The following is a 12449-nucleotide window of genomic DNA, read 5'->3' on the forward strand; positions in this document are numbered from 1 at the left end:
AATTATTTTTCACAATCTGGCCGCACTATGGAGTGGTACTACTACTCTGCTGCTAGGTTGTGTTAGGAAGAATACTGCCACCGTATTCCCTGAGTGTCGTAAAAGGTGACTAAAAGGGACGGGGTGAGGGGACTAGGGGCCCCCTTATTTGTTTTTTAGTTTCTAAAAAGCGACAGGCCAGAGAAAGGGATGGGGGATTGAGTTATCCCCGTAGCCTGAAGATTGGGTCTATGAATGTGCGTGGATGTAGTACGATTGAGGCTAAAAGGGAGGAGATTGGGAGAATGTTTGTGAGAAGAAAGTTGGATGTGTTAGCTTTGAGTGAAACGAAGATGAAAGTGAACGGTGGGTCTATGTTTGGAAGTGTGAATAGAAGATTGTCAGGTGTTAATAGAGGAAGGGCAAGAGAAGGTGTGGCCTTGTTAGTGAGTCCGGAAGTACAGCAGTGTGTCACTGAATGGAAGGAGGTGTCATCGAGACTGATGTGGGTGAAAACGAAATTTAAACGTGAGTTGTGGGTGTTTGTGAGTGCTTAAGGGCCTGGTAGTGAAAGGGATGAAGAAGAGAGGGAGTCTTTCTGGAATGATGTTGATGAGTGTCTGCAGAGTTTTGGAGCGAATGTGAATGTGGCAATGATGGGAGATCTGAATGCTAGAGTGGGAAATGTAGCAGTTGAAGGTGTAGTTGGTATGCATGGTGTGCCTGGAAGAAATAAAAACGGGAAACGAACGATAGGGATGTGCGTTGAGCGAGAGATGATGATTGGAAATACGCATGTTGAGAAGAAAGATATTCATAAGTATACATGGGTGAGACAGGAGGGTGGAAGGGTTGTTAATAGAGCTTTGATGGACTATGTGGTTGTGTCCAGGAATGTAATAGGAAGATTGTTGGATGTGAGAGTTCTGAGAGGGGAGGGTGGAGGTACTGTATGTCTGACCACTACCTGGTGGAGGGAAAGTTAAGAGTAGGTAAGAGATGGGTGAGAGCTAGGAGGGTTAGGTGTGGCAGGGAGGTTATGAAAGTGAGTGAGTTGGATAAAAGAGAGAAAATGATTTTCAGGAGAAATTGAAAGATGAGTGGAACGCAGTGAAAGATCAGGAAAATGGAAGTGTGGAGGAGGAATGGCAGTTGTTTAAGAGTGCTGTGGTGGGGCATGCAGAAGAGGTGTGTGGTGTGAGACGTGTGGGTGGTGGTGTAAGAAAAAGATGTGAATGGTGGTGCGAGGAAGTAGGTATGGCTGTGGCTGAGAAGAGATGTTCATATGAAGTGTGACTGCACAGGAAGGATGAGGTGTCATATGAGAGGTATAAGGAAAAGAGGAATAAGGCGAGAAGGGCTGTGCGTGATGCTAAAGTGGCAGCACATAAGAGGTGGGGTAGGCGGCTGACTGAGAATTTTCAACAGAATAAGTAAATGTTCTGGAAGGAGGTGAGAAGGGTGCGGAAGGGAGTCTGGGAAGGAAGAGCGAGTTAAAGCAGAGGATGGAAGGATGTTAACTGAGATGGATGCAGTAAGGAAGAGAGGGGCAGAGTATTTTGAAAGATTGTTAAATTTAGAGGAGGAAAGGGTGGCTCAGATTGTGGAGGATGGAAGGGTGCAAGGAATAAATGTGTTGGGAAAGTGGAATGATTCTTTGATCACAAAGGAGGAAGTGGAGAAGGCAGTAAAGGAGATGAAAACAGGGAAAGCTGCAGGTATGGATGGGTGTGCTGTGGAATGCATGAAGGGTGGTGGAGTGACTATTGTTGACTGGTTAGTAAGACTCTTGAATGTGTGCTTTGTGAAAGATATGGTGCCAATTGACTGGGCAAGTGCTTGTGTGGTCCCGTTGTAAAAAGGCAAGGGTGGTAAGTATGAATGCACTAGCTTTAGGGGTATAAGTCTCTTGAGTGTTGTAGGTAAGGTGTATGGTAGAGTGTTAATTATGAGAGAGAGGGTACAGAGGGAGTGATTGGTGATGAGCAGTGTGGCTTTAGGAGAGGGAGAGGATACGTGGATCAGGTGTTTGCTGTGAGACAAGTGTGTGAAAAGTATTTAGCGAAAGGGAAGGATATGTTTGGGGCATTCATGTATTTAGAGAAAGCGTATGATAGAATTGATAGGGAGGCTTTGTGGACTGTTTTAAGATTGTATGGACTTGATGGTATGTTACTAAAAGGGGTGAAGAGTTTTTATGTAAATAGTAGAGCGTATGTAAGAGTGGGAAATGCTGTGAGTGATTGAGTTTCCTGTGCGAGTGGGGCTGCGACATGTATGTGTGATGTCGCCTTGGTTGTTTAATATTTATATGGATGGTGTTGTAAGGGAGGTGAATGCAAGAGTTTTAGGTGGAGGTTTGAGTCTGGTGAATGTTGATGGTGGAGAGTAGAATCTGAAGCAGCTGCTGTTTGCAGATGATACTGCACTGGTGGCTGATTCAGAGGAGAGATTGAGACAGTTGGTAGAGGAGTTTGGAAGGGTGTGTCAAAGGAGGAAATTGAAAGTAAATGAGAATAAGAGTAAAGTGATGAAGTGTACGAGGTTGGTAGATGGTAGGGGGATGAATATAGTTTTGAATGGTGAGTTGCTTGAGGAGGTAGAGTGTTTTAAATATTTAGGGTCACATGTTGCTGTGGATGGAAGAATAGATACGGAAGTGAAGTTTAGAATGAATGAAGAAGGAAAGGTGCTGGGAGGAATGAAAGAAGTGTTTAGATGTCGTTTGCTTAGAATATATGTAAAGAGAAGGCTGTATGCGGGTGTTGTGGTACCGACTGCGTTATATGGGGCTGAAACATGGAATATGGGTGTAGCAGAGAGGAAAAGTTTGAATGTAATGGAGATGAGGTGTCTGAGGAGTATGTGTGGAGTGACGTGTATGGAATGAGTGCGAAATGATGAAGTGCGAAGGAGAACTGGAGTTGTTCTGGAGATGGCTGATAAAGTTGACCAGAGGGTGTTGCAATGGTTTGGGCATATGGAGAGAATGGATAATGAGCGATTGGTGAAAAAGATAACTAGATCTGATGTGAGAGGTGTAAGGCTGAGAGGGAGACCACGAATAGGATGGATGGACAGTGTGAAGAGAGCGCTGGATACGAGAGGGATGTCTGTTGAGCAAGGAAGAGTGGCTGTGCGTGATAGAAAAAATGGAGAAAAATTGTGAATAAATAAATGATGACGCAGCCCTGAGGGGATTTTCTCTCGCATTTGGTCTGATCAGCTAGTCAGGTCAGGTGCGGGTAAGGGGATGAGTCCGTTATGATGTGGCAGGGGTAAACCAGCTCTGCTGTCGGGCCCTGCTGCGAATATCACTGATTGCACTGCGCAGTTGACCCTTGTGTGGTGTGGTGCGGTGAGGATCTGTCCCTTCTCCCCTCTGGGGCTAAGATGCGAATGAATGTGTTTGAATGGATGAGTAAATGGGGAGTGTGTTGTCCTGTCTCGCCTACCTCCCATTCCTTGGGGGAAGCGGCCTAGGTATATAGATATATAGATAGATATGAAGCAAATGTCAACTATTCACTTTTTTCCCCCGAAATCGAAGAATGAAATATCAACACCTAAACAGTATTCAGCATTTTTTATCATTATAGCACAAGCATAAAGAAGAGGGAGTGTGGCCATGTGCACTTTGCCACGAGGGCGTGGGAAGTAGTTCCATCTTGTGCACTGTCTGTGATAAGTGGGTGCATAAGTGATGTAGTGGTGTTAGAGATTGACTGCGAGATAATGCTGATTTCATGTGTGCAGTGTGTCAGGGAGAGCAAGTGGAGATTGTCAGGGGTGAAAGGATTGCACTTGCTGATGAGTCTCTTAAGTGTGTAGAAGAATTTTGTTATTTTGCAGACATGTTACGTGCTGGAGGTGGGGCAGGAGCTAAATCTGTGGCTAGAGTGAGGAGAGGGCTCTCCCTCCGTGCTAAGGAATTTTTGTATGCAGCATGTGTTAGGAGTGTAGTGCTGTATGGTAGTGAGACTTGAGCAGTAGAGGAAGAGGATATTTGCAGGCTCAAACGTACAGAAATGACAATGATTAGGTGGATGTGCAGTGCGTCCCTGAGTGTGAGGCCTGGATGAACTAGGTTTACGATGTAAAAGTTAAGGGGTAGGATGGGACTAAAGTGTGTTGGTGTTATTATGAGGAAAGGTAGATTGAGATGGTTTGGGCATGTGAAGAGGATGGGGGATGATAATTGGGCGCAAAAAGTGAGAAGTGTTATTGTTTGTAAGGTTGCGAGAGGTAGACTGAAAAAGATGTGGGACGAGGTCAATGAGTGTACCTAAGGGATAAGAGACTGAATAGGAAAGCTGCCAGAGATCGAGCAGCAAGGAAATCTGCCATTAGATGACCGAGGCCGACGCATGCAAGCATGTTGGAGCCTTCAAAAACGAACGAACGATGAGGAGTCCATGGGAGTACAGAGGACAAAGGAGAACAAAGGAGAGCAAACAGCAACATACCTATTGGTCCTCTCATTTTTTAAAAATAGAGTAGGTTGAAACTAATGTGTTCAGCGTTGTTCATTAAGAACGGGACGTGATACGTTTGAATATTCTCTCCCTTTTTCTGTTACTGTTATTATTACTGTAACAGACTGATCTGAACATGAGTCCGTTGAAATGGAGATAGCTAACGCCATAACAGAGCAATCCAAAACAAGTAAAGCTGTTGTGATGTTGAAAGTCTGGCTGTTCCTTGAGTGTCAAGGGCTTGGCTCTGTTTTGGTGTTAGGAGCAGTAGTTTTATTATTATTATTATTATTATTATTATTATTATTATTATTTTTACTATTATTATTTATATTATTATTATTATTATTATTATCATTATTATTATTATTATTATTGTTTCATTAAAAAGCTATCTCAGATTTCTGCATTCTTACCATCTCAGGCTTTCGAGCACCATTTCCTTTCCAGTCTTTGTCTGGATATGGCACATTAATATTCTCTTACATGTTATTTATGTAAACTATATCCATATTACAAAGCCATAAATAACATAACAGGATATACTGATGCGTAACGATCAAGACAAATCCCTTTAGGAAGAGGTAATAGGAAGATCTCTAACCGTACGAGAATAACGCCAGAAGACTCAGGGCAGCTTGATCCAGTTCCCTTCACTTAGGTGGATTAAGAAACAGCTCACATTGGTCCCATAGACATTTCCACTGCAGAGAGAATCACAAATACCAGAACTTGTACGTGATTAGAAATGATCTTTTAAAACTATCAGCCAGACTCACAGCTCCTTTATCCAGCTTGTTGATGAAGCCAGATTATGATGTGAGGTAAGTACAATGTCCTTTCAAAGAATATCACCAAGTATTTGGCAGAAACTATGAAGAGGGAAGGAAAAAGGATTCCTGGAGAAGTGATTAGTCATCACTGAAGGCGTCTGGGAATGCTTTTATAAAATGTTATCACCACCACCAGTAGCATTACAGCTTAGTGAACTGTGGATCCGGTCTACCCTCTAGCCAGAAAGCAAGATGCGGTCCACAAAGTATGAAATGGGACCCTTGCATTACAAGTCAGGGCCCAGGCATCTCAAGCTCAACCCAGCACATTGCGACAACACCTAAGGTTGGGCCGGGATCACGAAAGAATTGTCATTGAACGACGAGAGGCGGCATTGATATTGTCGAGACTGCTCCACTTCTTGTGCCCATTGCGGCCAATTAGCGCTACATACTTGTCCTCGCAGATTCTCGACACTGCTTCCAGTTTCTGAGCACATTCCATGGTCAAAGTCTCTGCAGGTAAGCTCACTGGCCTCAGCAAGTGTACAGAGACTGAAGAAATACTTGGCATATACCGAGGAGGGCACGTTGATGAATTGGATCATTGCATGGTACCGACGTTCCAGTTCACTCGTATCATCATCAGAGATATCCTTCAGAATCTGGCAGTACTCAACATTCCCTACTGCCTGATCATCCAAACTTTGCTGGCCAGGATGATTGCTTCCAGGACTAAGCGCTTCCACATGCCAGGGGTCACGTCAATGTCTGCATGTATAAGCAGTCTTTCAAGATAGACGAGGGTAATGATTGCACACTCTGCCGTGAATTGGGCAGCATTAAAGAACGTTCGCACGAACGTGTAGATTTGGTGTTGTTTATTGTTGCACCTGTCATAGTATGGTGGCACACCATCCTTCGTCGAAGGATTAAGTTTTTTTTCGAAGATGTCCAGGGTGCGAGAGGCAGGGTGTAGACGGATGTGGTAGTAGATCGCCAATGCAATGCACTTTATTTTGTTTTTTAGGTTGGGGTGGAACACAGTAGAGTCATATAGTTGAGCACAAAAAAGACATTCTGAGTGTGCAGCTTTCATCAAGGTGACTTCAGCTTCTTTATCTCACTAGTCCGTTCTTTATAACTGTCTTGGATATCATGTTGATGGGTGTAGGGAGGGGTCTTGGTCGAGGTTGTCTGGTTCTCTCTCATTAATGGGCTGCGAGTTAGAAAGTTGCTCCTCGCACCTCTTTTCCACACATCCATCCACACCTCCCTTTGTGGTGGAGCATTGCTTGGAGTGGCGGCTGGAGTAGACACAGCAGCTGTGTTCTTTGCCCGTCCTCATACTGTCTACCCACTGCGCCATCCTACCAGGTCACGACATATTCACACTTATGATGGCCAACTACAAGGGGAAATCAGTATTCAGATTAAGAGTTTAGTCCATCAGCCATGTTGGAGGTCTAATCTTGATCACTCATGAGTAGTAGTAGTAGTAGTACTAGTAGTAGTACTAGTAGTAGTTGCAGTTGTTATTGTTGTTGTTGTTATAGGTGCTGCTCTACCCTGGTCTGTCTGGCCGAGCAGAGCCACCACCACAAACAAGCAGCCACCTCCCCGTGGCAGACAGCTACTCGTCAGGGTCGGAACAGGCTCCTTCCACATGGCGAGGAGCAAGAAAATTGAAGGTGGCATAGCTTCCAAGAAAATGAGCGCTGTATGTGAGGTATATCTGAGAAGTAATCTTAGCTCGGATTTTGGTAAATATAATTGAATTCCTCTTCTGAGAGTGTTGTGCAAGGTTAGCTACCGGGTCTTGGCCCCACGTCATTCCCAGTGTAGTTTCTCCCTGGATGGCGGTATCCATTCACCTGCTACCTTTTTGGTGGGCAAACGAATGCAGCACCTACCCCCAAGCTTTTCTCAAGGGTGATTAGGGACTACTGAAGGGTAGAGACGTTTATCTTCCCTCAACTGGACACACGCCTCGACTTCATATCCAGAATGTTGCATGCATACAGTGAACAAAGAGTGGATTCTCTGTGAGTTGCATTTTGTGTTCATTCTTAACCCACTGAAAGCAAGTATGTTGTCGTTATTACATTGTTGCTGCTAACAGCCAATTAAATATAGATTTAGCGAGAGCACTATTAGTCTCTCCTACGCTAGAAATCGTCCGGAGGTAGTAAGAATTTACTATAGAATGCGTTTTCATAGCTGAGAAGTACCCCCCGAGGAGGACAATTTGTGTGAGATAGGCTGCTTATCTGGTGGAGGCTCATGGAGTTCTTAAGCTGTAGATTTTGAACGCCTCTAGAAGCCGCGTGATTCTGCACAAGTTTGTGTAGCATGGTGTTGGCTTGAGGAGGGGGAAGGATGCTTTCGAGACATTCTGTTTAATGTACTGTACAAAAATGAGGAGATTACCTCCAACGCTCATTTAGTTCTTGCTTAATACTTTGTTTCTTGATCTGTAATAAAGCTCATTGCGCATGTTAACGTGTTTACTAAGATGGCATCTTTTAAATTTTAGTTTAGCTATCACTGGAGCAGTTTAGGAGATGCTTTTAACTGAAGAGGCTGTAAAAACTTCATTAACCCCTATTTTTACGACAGATCTCTCACTTAACAAAAACTTTTCGTCTGGTGGCAGCACGAATGTAACAGAATTATGTATTGTTAAGTTTTTCATTTCTTTTTAAACCCTGGGTTTTATACTGTAAGAGTCCGTTTCGGCCCGCATAAAATTGACTGGATGAAATTATCTCGATATAACCCTTAAATCTGAGGGGTAACTTATGTATTGCTCTCTGACTAATGTCAGACGATTTTACTTGCTATTTGAGTGGCCTCCTGGGGTCTGAGGATCAAAATAATCAAAAGTTTTAGCAATTCTGCAATCAGAGTTATGTGTGTGTGTGTGTGTGTGTGTGTGTGTGTGTGTGTGTGTGTGTGTGTGTGTGTGTGTGTGTGTGTGTGTGTGTGTGTGTGTGTGTGTGTGTGTGACGTAGCGAGACCTTTTGCCGCTAGGGGAGGTAGTTTCCAGTGCCGCCCTAGCGCCAGGTGCAGCCTAGGACTACTAAGGACCTAAGGCTGTTCCTATTTACAGGCCCTTATTTTTTTTTTTTATGTGTCCAACTCTGGGCAAAGGCTTCAGAGCCTATATCTTGGGGGCAGTAGCCTATCCCAAGGCCCAGTAGTCCTCCTACACCTCCACATGTCACCACTTCGGCGCTAACACCCACCGTCCATATTGAATACATGCTAGGGCTGTCTCATACAGGACTGGAGTATTGGTACTAGCGAGGGTATTTTTACGACATGTCGGCGGGTCATCTGGTAGATCAGGAAAGTTTGCTTTTTATGAAATTCAGATCTTTAAACTGTTCCCTGCCCCAGCCGGGATTCGAACCTGGGTCCATCAGGCCTGCAGGCCGCCTCTCTATCGATTCAGCCACCCCCTCCCCTTTATCATACATACATAAATACAGACAGATATACATGCATGCAATGCATGCATACATAAAATATATTTATCAAATAACCACTGCCATATGTCACGATGGCACAGAACATAAAAAAAAATGCCATTGTTTTTTCGATTTACGAAAAGTTAATGAAGACCACCACAGTCAATTGTTACCATTGAATTTTCACTCAATATGAATAAAAATTAATACAAATTATAGCAAAAATAGATAAAATATTCCAGTCTTATTTATTGGGCGCCCCTCACAGGCTTTGGACCCAAGGCTTCAGCCTCCAAATCATCAGTGTAAATCTGTCCTTGCCTATCACAAGCTCCTACATAAGTGACTTTGCTGAGAGGCTTCCTTACTAAAAGCATTTGGCATGATTTATGTCATTTATTTTTAATTAGTTTGCTTTGAAGTTATTGCACACTGCCTGTTGGTGGTGATCTTGTTTATAGAAACTTTGTTTTTGTAGCTGCTTAAATATTTCATAACATTTTCAGTGATTTTCGATCCAGTAAGTCAAACAGGATAAGTTGGAAATGTGTTGGTCCTCTCTTTACTTTTATCATTTTTAACTTACAAGAAAGAGAGAAGACCCAAAGGTGGAGAGAACATTACTTCTAAAACTGATATATCTGAGGAATCTGAATACTGAATGAATTATATAATTATCAATGGTGAGATACGTAAAAATATATTGTCAGTAGAGTTAAGGGAGAGGTAAACAACATAAACGCTTTGGTTATTTGTTGTTACAATCTTATCTGTATGTGTACAACAGATGATGCAGCTATATCTACATACGTGGTATGCATTGCACTCGTTGGGTTAAATATCGATTCACCTCAATCTGATTAGTAATGAGACAGTGAGCTATAACTTTAGAAACATACCAGTGCAATCCACCCAACTCTTCAGAATGTTATGGAAGAGTTTCTTTATTGTTCGACCTAAAAGAGAAGCGTTATTATTGTCAGCACCTGTACGTACAAATACGATAGTAACGTCAATGACGACAAGATTACCGTAGCCTGAGTTGACGGAAATAGGAATATTCTAACTGGGGTATATCAAAACACTAGCAGGGGTACCCAGCGTTGCTGGACCAAAAAAGGCAAACACTCTAATCCAGTTTGTTTTAGTTCAGTCTTTCTTGAGGGAAAGGACGACTGACAACCATGTCACATACATCTCCTGCTACTGCTATTGCCTACGACCCGTCGAGGGGGGCGTCCAGTAGACCACAGTCTCAAGCAGCCCATAAGATTAGAGGGACCGTGGTTTGGTTTAATGCCAAAGTGGGATACGGATTCATCAAATGCCAGGACACTGGCATTGATGTTTTTGTGCACTGCCAGGCGGCCATTAAACCAAATCCACGGCACCTCCAATGCTCCCTTGGGGATGGAGAGACAGTGGAGTTTAGTTTGTTTGGGTCTCCTAAGAGTCCTGATACTTGGGATGATACTGGGCTGGGAGGTGTGGCCATGCAGGGTTCAGCCCATCACGGCAACGTCTTATGGCTCGGGGACGCCAGTCATGGGATACTTTGAGTCCTGGGGAGATTAGCACCATCATACAGATGTGCATTGCACCGGCAAAGGCTTTTTGTGGAGGTGACAAGGGAGTTTTGCACATTCTTCTACCCAAGATCTTGGAGAACGGACTACCTCACCTAATCGTCCCTGAGTGCTTTGCCCGCGATGTACACTCGGTTCTTCGCCGATGGGAGCGTTGGGCCCGGCAGCCTCGATATGCCATTCCCTGCACTACACCGAGGAAGAAACTGAAGCTGGAGGCCCCACTCAACAGAAGGACTACCACCTCGACCACCGACCCGGCTCTGGAAATGAACACGGCACAGATCATGGCAGAAGTTCACCATCTGCCATCAAAGACTGAAGGGCAGGACTCTTCTGACACTGCCTCCATGGCAGAGGATGCATCGACCAGCTCCTCGACCAAGGAGGTCGGTGAGTCCTCCCCTCCTCTGGCAGTAGAGGGCACCACATCTCGCCCTCCCATCATTGACTACAAGGATCGGCTAGACGTAGCCTCCTACAGACACTTCCTGACCCTCAATGCTCACCCCCGGTCATACCAGCTCAGAGCCCTGATCTACTCCAACCTCTATGATCTGCTCCGGGCTGCCGACCAAGGTGAGGAGATTCGACCAGTGTTGATCATCAGATGGAAGGAGGTGCATGTAGCCGATCTGAGGGCATTTTATCATATGCTTCCTACACAATTGGCCCCCTAGATTGGATGTCTCATGCAGTGCAGGAGTGAGTTTTATCATTGTGAGAATGAAAAAGGTTGGCCTAATATCCCCCCATTGTGGGTGATGGCCATTAAACCCCCCCCCCAAAAAAAAAGAAAAGTCCTTCTACTCCAGAAAGACCATTTACAGTCGCTCAAAAAAGTATCGTCCCAAGGTGCCGTGATTCAATCTGACACAACGAATGAAGAAATATGGAAAATATTAAGTGAGCAGGAGATCTGTTAGTAGCCCTGGTTTACATACGGCGCAGTGGTGTACGAGTTAATGTGTCGTATGGAAACATTATGCCTTTGTGAAATACAATAAGGAAATTATCTCAGATATATGAAATGGGATTATATATGTATTTCCGATGCATAGCCTGTATGAGTAGAACAGAACAATGTAGACTCTGTATCGGATATCTGAAATCCTCGACTCAAACTTCGGATCTAGATATGAGGTACCGAATCTATCGTGATATTTGAGAGAGCCAGACTTGCTAACAATACCGACACTGCTTTAATCGCCCGACACATTATGAAGTCCTGCATTCATGCGATGAGAGGATACTTTTTTGAGCGACTGTACCCCCACAGACATATGTGTTGACGCCTCTCCATCCTCACTCTGGACCATGAAACCATGACGCATGAACCCGAAGCACCCGGTAAAGATCATGCCATATGGGGGGCCATCGAGATGGGGGGTGAGAATGAGGAGACCAGTGAGTAAGGGAGAGGTTGGGTTGTTGGAGAAGAAAGGGAGGGGTGGGGTCAGGTGAATCATCACGGCAGTACTGTAAGCTTGCCTCTACACTGTTATATTACTATTATCTGACACGTTTGTTTAATGAAATGTATAGTCTTTTCATTATCTTGAATAAAAGTTTGCTATAAACTCTCGCTGAATTCCTAAACACATAGTATGCCGGCAGTAATGAGGGGGAGTGGGTTGTGGACAGTTTGAGCTAGTTGTGGGCAGTTGGAGAAGCCGAGTCGAGACTACATGATGACGAACCCTGACTGCTCAGGCACACTCACAACACCACTTCCTGAGCTACAGGTAAGAGTTATAGTATCGTTGTAATAAAACACGAATAACATGTGACTGTGTAGACATACAACATGTGTTTTTAAACGTTATTTTGCAATCATATTACTTGACAATGTCTTCCCCTAGATTCATCGACACATTCAGCTGGTAAGCCACAGTTCGTATACTTCTGTATATTCAGCATTACGTAAAATACATTACCGTGACTTTCTCCTCTCTGATCAGTGACTAGTTTTAAATGTTTGTATATAAGACAGTTTTGGCATAAAAGACGAAAAACACTCATGACTCATCCCAAGTTAGCCAAATTTGAAAATAATAAGTCGAGGTAATCTAAATGCATGCCAGAGATGCATGTTTATGAACAAAACATCAGCTATTTATCCTACGGATGTTGCTGGATCTTGGCCCTGTCTACTCCGACGTT

At 44.0% G+C, this 12449-nt stretch overlaps 1 protein-coding gene and 1 pseudogene across 1 annotated transcript; one reads left to right on the plus strand and one right to left on the minus strand.

The window, feature by feature from the left end:
- Window positions 1-5585: 5585 nt before the first annotated feature.
- LOC145413996 (cyclin-Y pseudogene) lies at window positions 5586-6326 on the minus strand (annotated as a pseudogene).
- Window positions 6327-9884: 3558 nt separating this feature from the next.
- Window positions 9885-10259, plus strand: LOC145414005 (Y-box-binding protein 1-like). Its single transcript, XM_080283577.1, has one exon. The coding sequence runs from the start codon at window positions 9885-9887 to the stop codon at window positions 10257-10259; it is 375 nt and encodes a 124-aa protein (XP_080139703.1).
- Window positions 10260-12449: the final 2190 nt, after the last annotated feature.

Source organism: Coenobita brevimanus, chromosome 12 (genome assembly GCF_032717465.1).
Source record: "Coenobita brevimanus isolate Jiangsu-jjx chromosome 12, ASM3271746v2, whole genome shotgun sequence".
Taxonomy (NCBI): domain Eukaryota; kingdom Metazoa; phylum Arthropoda; class Malacostraca; order Decapoda; family Coenobitidae; genus Coenobita; species Coenobita brevimanus.

Bases quoted from the DNA above. Each gene is read 5' to 3' on its own strand.
- LOC145414005 (XM_080283577.1), top strand. From the start codon at position 9,885: ATGTCACATACATCTCCTGCTACTGCTATTGCCTACGACCCGTCGAGG.